At 37.7% G+C, this 13,468-nt stretch overlaps 1 protein-coding gene across 10 annotated transcripts in view; it reads left to right on the top strand.

The window, feature by feature from the left end:
* ATP8B4 (ATPase phospholipid transporting 8B4 (putative)) overlaps positions 1-13,468 on the top strand; it is a 216,286-nt gene that overhangs the window by 13,669 nt on the left and 189,149 nt on the right. For all 10 annotated transcript variants that reach the window (XR_002799642.2, XM_023617657.2, XM_005603053.4 and 7 more), the window contains one exon: positions 3,166-3,234. Coding sequence is in view for 9 of the 10 variants with exons in the window: in XM_023617657.2 (XP_023473425.1) it covers positions 3,207-3,234 (28 nt within the window). In the remaining variant the exon portion in view is untranslated. The remainder of the gene's footprint in view (positions 1-3,165; positions 3,235-13,468) is intronic.

A 13,468-nucleotide genomic window follows, 5' to 3' on the forward strand; every position in this document is an offset into this window, starting at 1 on the left:
TACAAAAGCAAAAATGGTTTATTCAATATCTTTAAAATAAAAGATATCAAAGACACTTTGGAAGGTGGTAATAGAGAAATTAAAAGCAATGAAATAGCTGTATGACCTAAGGGTAATTTTAGGAGGGATATACTATTGCTTTATGTTTGATAGTCTAGGGGCTTTTGAAACGAGAAGAGCTTGCAGGACTATCTACAATAAGAGAAGGAAGGGGTTACATGGATATTTTCTCTTTAGTTACCTTCATATTATACAAATATTTTTAAGTTCATCTTTTGTATTGGTTATCTGTCAGTACAAATCCCTCAAAGCAATGTAGCAAACTAATAAGGAGAAAGGAATAAGTTAGCCAGTGGCCAGTACTCTTATTAACTTCCTGAGAGACTGAATTTCTTTCTTCTGCCTGCATTGTCATTGCACCTGTCAGGGTGTAGAGTCCCTTTTGCCATCTTGCTTAAAAAATCGTTCTTCCTTTTGCCTGCTCCAGAGACTCTGAGCCTGTGAAAATACAACATGTTCACTTAGTCCCCAGAGAGTTTTCAAGCCCTAACAAGTTGACTTAGAACTAGCTGATGAGCCTTAACCCACTGGCCAGATGGGACCACCAGATTCAGCTGTCATTGTCACAAAATCCATTCATCCTTCTCCCTGCTGCCATTTTGTATCTGTTGTTGTGATTATTTTTTGCAGCAAAGATAGTCCTTCATGGATGAAAACCCACTTTTATCCATATTATTTTTCACAGGAAGGCCTTACCCCAAAAAATCCTTTTTGTGAATCTTCTTTTAGGCAGAGTGCCACCTCTTGTTTTCCTCCCCCAAGCTTTGCAAATTTCCCCCTTCTTTCTCATGCTCTTCAATTTGCCTGCAGCACTCTTCCTGTTGCTAACCAAATATTGCTCATCCTTTGAGGTTCTTCCTAGGCTGGAGATGGGGGTGTACAGGAGGATGGGGACCAGCCTGAGGGAGGAAGTAGACAGGAAAGCCACAGGTATCCCTAGTTTGGGAAGATCTAAGCTATTCTGGCACTTGGGGCTGGGGTTTGGGAAGAAATAGTTGCTAAAAGGGAAGTTCCTTTTAGCATCTGGAAGCACTGCTCCATTTCTCATAGAAATTGAGGACATCATTCATTCTTTCATTTAGCAAATGTCTATTGAGCATTGCTATATGCCAGGCTTGAATTAGATACTAGAGATACAACCATGGACCTGACAGATGAGATCTCTGCCCTATTGGAGTTTGTGGACTAATGGGGAAACAGCCAGTGTAATAGGCAAATATGTCCTAGAGTGGTAGGGGCTCTGAAATGAGAAGTTCTGGATTATCTGAGAGCACTTAGAACGAGCTCCTATCTCTTTTTTGGGGGATCAGGGGAAGCCTCCTAGAGGAAGTATGAGTTGATATTGGAAAGATGAGTAGGAGTAAGTCAGGTGAAGGAGTTGGGGATGGGGTTAGATGGTTACAGCAGAGGGAAGAGCAAGTGTGAAGGCTCCTAAATGGAAAGAAGCTGAGTTGAGTATTTCTGGAGTAGAGACGTGAGGAGGGTGCAAGGAGGAATGGGGTCAGTGAGGAGAATGATGAGAAATTAGGCTAGAAAGATGAGCAGGGATCAGGTTGCAGAGTGTCCAAAAAATCATGTTAGAATTTGGTCTTTTTTCCTAAGGCCAACAGGAAGTGACTGGAGGGTTTTAAACAGGGGCATGACATGATGCCATTTACCTTTCATAAAGATGGCACTGGCTTCACGGTGGACCCTGGGCTATAGGTGGCAAAGGTTGGAGCAGGGAAACCTGTCATGAGGAAGGCAGGGGAAAAGCAGTCACTGGTCAGCGGGCATATCCTAGAGGCAGCCCGATGCCTGGGGCTGAGGTGAGGGGAGTACTGAGGAGGGGAAAGAGGGATTGTCTTGGGCAGCCTTGGTGGCAGTTGGTAGAAGGTGTGTGGGGAGGAACAGAGGAATTATTGATGGGTTATATTTGAGGGCTTATCCTTGCTTCTAGCTGCGCCTGGCAACAGTACCCCCACTTTCTTACTTGGATTCATCAGTTTTAGTAAGTGGTCCCTGGAAAAGCAGTGGATTCCACAAAATGTCAATGGCTCTACTTTTGAGGTACACCCAGGCGTAGCTGTGCCCTCAGCAGGCTGCTGCTTTTCCTGGGGATGGTGGATGGGGACTCATAGATCTGGGGCTGTGACAAGGAGAAATATTGATGGTTTCAGGCTTTTCAGACTGAGGGATTTGTAGTAAGGCAGTGGGTGGTGGAGAACTTCGTCTGCGTCCTCCTTTCTTGCAAGTACTATCTATAAGCATTGCTCTTCCTCTCCTCTGGTCTCTATATGACTGGCCAACTTCTTCTTTATGTATGTGTACTGCATCCTGCCGCACCACTTCTTTGTGCAGAAAGCAGACGAGTCTTTTTTCTTTCTAACCAAAGAGCATGCTTCAGTATCTCTGCCTACTCTGTCATGTGTTCGCAAAAGTGCCTGAGTTCATTTCCATGGTCTATTGGGTTCTAAACGTTTGAAATCATTTGCTTGCCCTCTTGTTTATTTACTCTCGATCTTTAATTGAGTTTACCATATGAAGGAAATTAGACCACATGTGGGGAAAAAAAATGAAAGATAATAATGACCTTAGCCTGGCTTTTTTATAACTACCTGGAGAAGATTATACAAATGAGAATAAATTGAGGAAACTTTTCGAATGGCATTTTGTTTCTTTAGAGCCTGCCCACTAATTTCCCCTCACAAGTAGGCTCTTGCAATAGAGTGGTTCCCGCTCTGGCTATGGGAAGGAATCACCTGTGGCACCTTATCCTTTGGATAAAAGGCAGAGATGCTGGAGCTTCACCCCTGAGATATTCTGATTCCTCGGGTTTGGGATATATTAGAAAATTTGGCTCAATTTTAATGACAAATTGAACGGCACACTTGTGCTTACCTTAGGCTGTTCCACATAGCCTCTATAATACAAATTATTTTTGTATAGAATTATTCCTATCTAGTTAGATTTAAACCTGATAAATAGAATCTGTTATTCCTTATTGGGTCAATGACTTCCTAGTCATCCAGATTTGACTAGGAAGAAAGTTAAAGGGTGGAAATTTATGGCTAATGAGCATTTTTCAAATACTATTGTTGTGCACTTTCTTGTTTTCTTATGTAGGTCAACCATTGAGGCCTGGTGAAAAATAACCAGGTGCAATAATGTTCTGCAGTGAAAAGAAATTGCTTGGTAAGTGTTGAGTTCTAAGGAAATGACACAGTGAATATGATTTTTAATTTCTATTTTGTTTGTTTTACGTAGGTGTACTTTATATACAAAAACCACACAGATCTTGAGTGTTCAGTCTGATAAACTTTGACAATTTTGTACACCTGTGTAACTGTCGCCCAAAAACAAGATATAGAACATTCTGTCATGCCAGAAAGTTCGCTTGTGCCTTTTTTGATTCTCCCTACACTCCACACAACCATCTTCTGATTTCTGTCAGATTAGTCTCTCCTGTTTTTGAAATTAATATAAATGAAATCATACAGCATGCGTTCTTGCATCTTGCTTCTTTTACTCAACATGAGTTTTTTTGACATACATCCATATGGTTGCATGTATCAATAGTTTGTTCTTCATTTTTTCTTTCAAAGCAGTATGACACGGGATGAATACACCAACATTTAAAACTAAGCTCACACAGAAATAATTTTGGTTCATGATGGCAGGAAACACACATTGTTATTTTAGTTGGGTAATTGTTCTAGTTGAACAATATTAATAATAGTCCAGTTTTTTTTATAATAGCATCCCGACCTAAGAGTATTCATGTTCTTTTTTGTCTCTAGTCAGTGACAGACTATGATGTAATTTTTCCTTCTATGCACATGTATTCAATTTATTACTGCCATTTTCTTTATTTTTGACCTTAGACTTTTTAAAGACTAAAGACTTTTTAGAGATTATCTAACCTGTCCCTCCTTCTAAGAACATCTCTGACAGGTGATTAACCTACTTTGAAAGACAATTATCTCATGATGCAGCTCATTCCCTTGTCAGACACTTATTCATTGCAACATTCAGCCACATAATGAGCCGAAGTCTGTCTCAATGTAGTTCCCACCCAGAGGTCATTAGTGATACCCTCCGGGGTAATGCTTTCATATTCCCAATGCCAATCTAAGAGTCTAGAATTACACTCATCATTTTTTCTTTTTCAAGTGAAATGGTTTATTTATGTTGAATTACTAGCATAATCTCTTAATAGTGTAAACATAAGATCAATCAACTTTAACAGGGACAAGTTTCCAACAGGATCTATTGTTGTCAAGTTTTGATATTATTTTGAAAGTCTCACTATTTTGAAAGTAATTTGTATGGATATATGAATGTATATATGTAAAAGTAAGCAATTTTTTATAAGTAAAAATAAGAAAACAGAAGTCACTGTAATTGTGCAAGCCAGGCATAACCACTTGAGGCTGCCATGTGGGACAACTTTAGAGCCCCCATCACAGTGACTCTACTAATGCTCTGTGTGTGCTCATCCAGCTGTGTATCCCCAAATGGAATGATGTGGTGCATTATTTTGAAACCTGCTCTTTAGATCTAATACTGTAATCATACATACCTTTTATGTCTTTAAACATTTCTCTATAACATTATTCTTTTTTACATTTTCCTCTTTTATTTTGAAAATGTTGAATTTTATAGAAAAAAGAGTGATACAATTAACACCCAAATAACTGTCATTTAAATCCTGCAATTGTTACCATTTTACCCCATTTGCTCCTTCTCTCTCCACACACACACGCACACACTCACAGACACACATATTTTTTCTTGGTGTTGAATCATTTGAAAGTAAGTTGTAGACATCATAACTCTTGCCCCCAAATACTTCAGCAAGATTCTCCTAAGAGCAAAGACATTCTCCTACATAACCACAATAGCGTCATCACACCCAAGAAATGTAACATTGGTAAATAACGTACAGTCCATGTTTTGATTTCCCCGATTATTCCTAAAACATCTCATCTCTCAGATCTGGATTTTATTTTTGTACAGTGTCTAATACATGTTCACACATTGTGTTTGGCTTTTAATCTCTTTATTTTGTTTTAAATTTAGAGTAGTTTTTCCTTATATTGAATTTTGGAAAAGTCAAGTCCAACTCCCAAATCGATTTGGATTGAACATTTTTGGCACAAATACTATATAGATAATATTTGTTTTTTAATGGACAATTAATTAATAGTTAAGTGACACTGTTTTGATGAGGAATGCGACTTTCTGATCTTCCTCACACAGAATTTCATTTGACAGACAGATAGTCATTGCTTTCTGTTTTTTGTTCGTCATTGCTGTGTAGTGAGGCTAAATGTTTTGGCCACATATCTGGGTCTGTATCTGCTCTGGCACTGATTTGCAGAGAAAACTGAGACCATTCCCTTCCGCTTGGACTTATTACAATGGCCACATGACTTGAGGGACTGACTTTTGTGTCACCATCCTTTGCATCATCCTAATTGGCAATGATGCATCTGTAGGTTACATCAGTTCTTGCAGATCTGGTCGTAGATTAGAAAGTTTTTTAACCTAAAATATTCATTCATTTTTGCAGTCAGTCAACAGACATTTTTGATCCCCTAAGATATGCTAGGTAGTGCTGACCTTTCTTGACTTCAAGTAGCTTTTTACGATTCAGTAAAATACACCTATCCTCACACAATTGTTAAGTTTGCAGTAGCAATGATAACTTAAAGACAGTTCACTAAACGTCGCTACAAGTGATATATTTCCAGATGAGCACAGGCTAGAGACCTTCTAATCAGCCTGGGGCTGTCAGTGGGGAATCCTGCAGAAGTGCTATTTTACCTCAGTGAGATATTTAATATCTGCAGCATTTACTAAAGGTGTACTGGCATTTATATAAACTTTCACAGCATCACAGGAAGCTTGGACCGTTGATAATGTATGTGAAAATATAGCAAGCCAGCCATGGTGTTGTGGAAAACAATAATTTTCTCACCAATATGCTTTATTATTTATTATCTCCATATTCATATAAATCTCACGTTCTTCAAGATGGGAAAAATTGTAACTGACTCAAATATTTAAAACATTATGATTACAGTCTGTTTTCTGTTCGTCTTTGTAATTCACCCTTTCTGTATAGCTTGTCTAGGAGGCCCAAAGACAAAACATTTTTTTTTTTTTTTAAGATTTTATTTTTTTCCTTTTTCTCCCCAAAGCCCCCTGGTACATAGTTGTGTATTCTTCGTTGTGGGTTCTTCTAGTTGTGGCATGTGGGACGCTGCCTCAGCGTGGTCTGATGAGCAGTGCCATGTCCGCGCCCAGGATTCGAACTAACGAAACACTGGGCCGCCTGCAGCGGAGCGCACGAACTTAACCACTCGGCCACGGGGCCAGCCCCCCAAAGACAAAACATTTTAAAGCATGCAGTGGTTCCCCCTCATTCACAGTTTCGCTTTCTGTGGTTTGAGTTACTGGTGGTCAACGGTGGTCTGAAAATATTAGATGGAAAATTCCAGAAATAAACAAACTATAAGTGTTCAGATGTTTGCTGTCCTGAGTAGCCTGATGAAATCTCTTGCTGTCCCACCCTGGAAGTGAATCATCCCCTTGTCCGGCATATCCACACTGTAGACAGCACCCACCCGTTAGTCATTTAGTAGCCGTCTCAGTTATCAGATTGACTGTCCCGGAATTGCAGTGCTTGTGTTCAAGTAGTCTTTGTTTCACTTCATAATGGCCCCAAATCACAAGAGTAGTGATGCTGACAATTCGGATATACCAAAGAGAAGCTGTGAAGTGCTTCCTTTGTATGAAAATGTGAAAGTTCTCAATTTAATAAGGAAAGAAAAAAATCGTATGCTGAGGTTGCTAAGATAGACACTAACTTTTATTACAGTATATTGTTTTAATTGTTCTATTTTATTAGAGTTATTGTTGTTAATCTCCTACTGTGCCTAATTTATAATTTAAACTTTATCATAGGTAGGTATGTATGTGAAGAACAGTTTACATAGGGTTTGTTACTATCCGTGGATTCAGGCATCCACTGGGGGTCTTGGAAAGTATTCCTCATGGATTAGGCGGACTACAGTGTATGTGCTATTCTACAAAGCAGTCAGGAAGAGTGTCATTCACGTGTCCAATACCTAATTCAGATTTCATGTAGTTTGGTAATATGGGAAGCAAAAGAAGTAGATAATCAGAGGTTTTTAAAAACTAGCTAAAGCTGTTCTTGATTCTAAAATGTGGGGGTTGCGGAGCCAGCACAGTAATCCACAGGGGAGCCCTTAGTATGTTTACGGGCTGTGGGGTGGGAAGAGTCAGACCGGGGTCACATTATGTCTTTTGTGAGCCCCTTCCCCCCAAAAATATTAAAAATTATATTTTATGATTGTGTGAGTAAAGAGATGGATATAATCCAGGTTGCATTCATTATTGTGTATCTCTTACTATTACATTCATTTTTTTCTCCTGATTTTAAAATAAATGAAAATTGAAACATGTTGCTGTGCCCCAGGAAGTATGGTGGGCCCTAGGCACTGCGTCTACTGTGCCTACAAATGAGGCGGTTCTTTGGTTGGAGTTTATATACCTGCTTCTCAGGCACTTTTTTTTGGGCATATACTATTTAGCAGGTACTGGGTTGGTCCTGTGGTAGAGGGTTGGTGCTAAAGAAGATGAAGGAGACATGGAACCTACCACATCAATGCGTAGAAAAGTACTTGCATGTGTACTAATATGCATGTTTAAAGAGTGTTGTTTCTCCTTGGGTTTATCCCTTATGGACCAACAACAAATCCAAAAGCTATTTCTCAAGTAATTTTGCAGTTACTCTTGTGAAGGAATAGTTTTTGTTTGAACTTACTTTTTGACTACTACAGTAATTTGTCTGTAAAATTGATCTAGTTTTCTCAAAATCATCTATTTTCTTTGTTTAACTGAAAACGAGGCCATTGAAATGAAGTGCCAGTCAGTCCCTGGCCAGTCAGTGACATATTTAAGACAGTGGTGGCTTCACCAAAGCTCTCATAACTTTGGGCTTAGTATTTGCTGATGAATTTTTGTCTACATTTTAATCACTTTTTGGTACCCAGAGGGGAAAGGCCTGGAAAATCTTCTTTGGTACGACCAGAGATGAGGGAGAAAGGCCTACTCCCTTCCATTTCACTATGCTAAAATCTGTGCAAAAAGATGACAGAAATTGTTCCGGAGATCCTGAATCCTTGCTGCTTGTCATAGGTATTGAGGGCATAGGCCTTCCCTTCATTAGTTCATCAGCTTTTATACCTGGGAGAGGAGAGGATGCAGCGCTGGTGTTCTTAGTCCTGGGTGTGCTCTAGACTTTCATCCTGTGTTTAAATCTCTTTGAAATAGAAGTCTTTTTCTCCACAAAGCGTACACCATATACTTAAAAATTTGCCATCTTAGTCCTTGCGCAGAGTTGCAAATAGAAAGTGTAGAAAAGGGATGTCTTCTGGCTCTTAACTTCCTAAGTTTATTCAAATGAGGTACTATGTAGGCTTTCAGCAATCTGATGTTTTATTACTCAGGATATGGGCTAGGTTAGGCTGCTTTAAAAAACCACCAATCACCAGAAACTTCCTAAAGGGGCTGTTCCTCAACGCCATCCTTTCTCACTTCTCTGGATTTGGGAGGTGGTGGCTGTTCTCTCCTTGCTCTTATTTCTTAATCTTCATGACACTCGTGGAAATTCTTGCTTCTCAGACTGCTATGACTCTGTCTCCCTCGCTGGACCCTAGTGGTGGAATTTCCTCTGGTTCAGTCTTCTACACTTTTCTGTCTGCGTGATTTGTTCCTCAGGGTACTCCTCTTCCATCTTGGCTTCTGTTCATCTCTATGGAGCTTTCTCTTAAATCCATGGTGTCCATTGTGACATTTTTCCTAAATGTTACACTTATTTCCACCTGCTGCCTTTGATCTAATAATTCTATTAATATAGCTTTAGATTGCATAGAGTGATAAAACTTGGAAGTCAGAAGGATCTTCAATGTCATCTTTCTTCCCACTTGACAATTGGTTTCTACAGTGCTGCTGAACATTATCTTTGAATATTTGCTCTGATAGTAGTTCAGGCATCTAATTTAGGAGACGGCTCATTCTCTGAGAACTTGACCATAAATTCTGCTACACGTTAACTAGAATTTCACATCCTTATAAATTTCACTTTCTATTCTGACTTTTGGAATAACACAGACTATCTATTCTGCCATCTACATTAAAGATCATCAAATGTTTGAAGATTTCTCTCATATTGCCTTTCTCACAGACACACCCAGAATAATGTTTACCAAAGATCAGGGCACCCTATGTCCCAGTCAAGTTGACACATAAAATTAACCATCACAACCATATTTTAGTTTATCAAGATAATCTCGAATTAGTCTACTTCTCCTTTCAGTTCTGTCAGGTTTTGCTTTATATATTTTGAGGCTATATTGTTATTTGCATACAGATTTAGAGTTTTTATGTATTCCTGAAAGATCAATCTTTTATTTTTGTGAAATGGCCCTATTTATCTCTAGTAATGCTTATTGTATTAATGTCCACTGTATCTGATATTAGTGTAGTGGTACCAGGTTTCCTTTGATTAATGTTTATGTGTTGTATATTTTTTCATCTTTTTACTTTCAACCCTTTAGTGTTCTTAAATTTAAGATGCAGCATAGAGTGGACTTAAAAAATATAGTTTGACAAACTTTAACTTTTAGATGGAATATTTAGTCCATTTAATTTTAATATAATTACTGATATGTTTATGTTTAAATCTATTATCTTCCTATTTGTTTTTCTACATCTCTTTTCTCTTTTTTGTTGGCTTCTTTTGCATTAAGCAGTATTTTTATTTTACCACTTTTAGCCATCTCTTAGCTTGTTAGTTACCATTTCTTTAATATTCTTTTTGTGGTTACTCTTAAGATTACAACATATCTATATAATTGACTTATAGCACTTTTACCACTTTCTGAACAATGTAAGGAATTTAGAAATTTTAACTCTCTTTACCTACCTTTTTGTACCATTGTTATTACGTGTTTAATTCTTTATATATTTTAAAACTAATAAGACAGTAGTAACGAATAACATGTGTTATTGTCACTATGGTCGTTATTTGTGTAGATTTATCTACAACCTTTCTGTTATTTTTTAATTTTTTTCTTCATTTCTGTGATTCTGTCTAGAATCATTTTCCTTCCACCTAAAGACTTCCTTTCCTTTTTTTTTAAATGTGGAACTACCGGTGGTGAATTCACTCACTTTTTATTAGTCAGAATTCTTTTTTTATTTTGCATTTATATTTGAATGTGAATGTTTCTAATGGACATAAAATTCTAGGTTGGTAATCTTCTGGCACTTTAAAGGTATCATTCCATTCCATTTGGACCTCCACTGATTCTTTTGAAAAGTAAGCTGGAAGCCTTATTGTTACTCTTTTGTTGAAGGTGATATGTCTTTTTCTCTGGCTAATTCAAAAACTTTGTCTTGACCTTTCAGCATTTTTACCATTATGTGCCTAGGTGTGGTTTTCTTTGTCTTTATCTATCTTGGGATTCATAGGGATTCTCAGTTTTCTGGCTGGATATCTTTTGAAAGTTTTGGGAAATTCTCAGTCAAAATATTTTCAGATATTGTTTCTGATCCCTGTTCTCTCAGTTCTCTCTTGTGGGAGTTAAATTACACCTATGATAGACCTGTTATCATGTCTTCTATGTTTTTGTGCTCTCTTCTGAAATTTTCAACTTTTTCCCCCCTCCATGTTCAGTTTTCACATTTCCTAAGGAATAGTTTCCAACTATTCCCTTCTGCTACTGTGTCTAATTTGCTGTTAAGCTCATATATGGAATTCTTAATTTATGTTATTGTATTTTTAAATTCTAGACGTTCCATTTGTCTCTTTTATACATATTCTGGTATTCTAGTGAAATTATCCATTTTGTCGTCTATTTTAATGTCCATGTTAATCACAGTTATTTCAAAGTCCAATCTGATAGTTCTAATATCTGGATCATCTGTGGGTCTGTTTCTATTTTCTATTTCTTTCTCTTGGTTTTCAATTACTTCATATTGCCTCCTGCCATACTTGCTAATTTATTAATGAAATCTAGACATTGCATATGAAAAAATTGTAGAGGATTTGAATCAAGTTATCTTCCTTCAGGAGCACTTACTTTTATTTTAGTAGGCAGTTAGAGAAGGAGCAGATCACCTTGATTCAATCAGGAACTGAGATACTTTGAGGCTGGGTTTCAGTCTTTATAAGGCCTAGTCTATATATTTTTTTTTTTTGAGAAAGATTAGCCCTGAGCTAACATCTGCCAATCCTCCTCTTTTTGCTGAGGAAGACTGGCCCTGAGCTAACATCTGTGCCCATCTTCCTCTATTTTATATGTTGGACACCTGCCACTGCATGGCTTGCCAAATGGTGCCATGTCTGCACCCAGGATCCGAGCTGGTGGATCCTGGGCCGTCAAAGCGGAACGTGCGCACTTAAATGCTGCGCCACTGGGCAAGCCCCAGGCCTAGTCTATTTTTGTTAGTTTTTACTCCTAAAATACAGTCCTTTAGAAGTCAACTGAAAACCTAGTATGTTACAAGGGCCCTCTTCCCTGCTAGAATCTGAACTCTAATTATTGTCTTGTCTCATCTCTAGGTGGTTTAGGAATTAGCAAATGCCTCAAGGTGAAAGGTACAGAATATCAGATTCACCTCAATGCATTTCTTTTCTCTCTTGGATCTTGACCCTTCAAGTTCCAGATGCTTTTGTTGTTCTATGGTATTTTCAAACAGCTTTGTACATTTCATCTAGCTGTTAGAGTTGTTCTCAACAGATGGGTTGGTTTTGACACAGTTACTCCATTATAGTGGAAGCTGAAGTCACAAGCACATTTTTAAATAATCTGTTTTATAAGTTTACCAGAAAACTACATTAAATGTTACTATTGTATAGTTCTTAGATGAGTATTTGAGTATATTGGGAAGATCTATAAGTAAGGTATGAAATGAATAGGTAGCAAAATGAATAATGAAGTAGAATAAGAAAATGACAGTTAATCAATATATTAGTCAGTCTTCTCTACTAGAACGGGTTTAAACTTTAGCCATGGCACATACACAAATATAAATCTGTTTTGAACTGCCTCATCACAGTGAACAAGAAAATAATGAATACTTAGAATAACATTCTATGTCATACATATTTTTTGAGCTTAGAACATATTTCCAAATGCATTACTCCAATTCCCTATTTCTTTTTTTTTTAAGATTTTTTTTAAATTTTTATTTTCCCTGTTTCTCACAAAGCCCTCCGGTACATAGTTGTGTATTTTTAGTTGTGGGTCTTTCTAGTTGTGGCATGTGGGATGCTGCCTCAGCGTGGCCTGATGAATGGTGCTGTGTCTGCGCCCAGGATTTGAACCAGTGAAACCCTGGGTCACTGAAGCGGAGCATGCAAACTTTACCACTCAGCCGAGGGGCCAGCCTCCCATTTCTTTATTATTTAGAATTCCCAAGTGTATAATATTCTAATTGTCTTACTTTGGTTTTGTAAAAAAAAAAAAAAAAATCACTTAATTGAAAAATCTTCATCTCTAGAATTATAATAATTTATTATAGAAAATGGTGTTATATCCCTTCCATAGACCCACACCCTAGAACACACCTTTAATTCAGTATTTGATCCAGAATCCGGCATATGGTAAGCACACAATGAATGGAAGCCATCAGTGTTATTATTTTGGGTAATTTTAGTAAATGCTACTTGAATTATAGTTCTCCCGTGGACCTACTTCCCGTCTAATGTTGCTCTCACTGTTTGTTCAGGCAGAACTTTGTAATTTAAAGGAAATTATGATTTTTTATTTCTGGGCTTAATTTTGAAAACTGGACTCTCCTTCATTGGTAGAATAAAATGTTAAAGCTTATGAGGTAGTCTCAAACATGGTATTTTCTATAAAGGAAAGTGCTCAATAACTCAGACCTTAGAAGCCTCCTGTGAATTGTCAGTTTTCCTTCTGAATGGTGAATGAGCTATCATCACATTTCGGTGATTTTGGCTGGGGTGAGCTTGTCTCCCTAAGGTAGTGTTGGTTGTCTTTTAATACTTAGAATTTTGACTGGTAGTTCATTCATTCAGTTATTCATTTATCCAGCCAGCCATTTCACAAATATCTATCGAACATCTATTATGTGCCAGACCCTGTTCCAGAGGTTTCAGATACAGCAGTGAACAAGACAGACTTTAAAAAATAAAAATCCTTCAACCTACATGGAGCTTACATTCTTGTAGGGGAAGGGGAAGAAAGACAGTCAACAAAATAAATGAGTAAGTAACTTATCTTATACACTGGAGGCGCTGCAGTTTTAAAAAGGGTAATCAGGAAGGCTGAATTGAGAAAGACATCTGAGCAAAGATTTGAAGGAC

This window comes from Equus caballus, chromosome 1 (assembly GCF_041296265.1).
Source record: "Equus caballus isolate H_3958 breed thoroughbred chromosome 1, TB-T2T, whole genome shotgun sequence".
Lineage (NCBI taxonomy): Eukaryota > Metazoa > Chordata > Mammalia > Perissodactyla > Equidae > Equus > Equus caballus.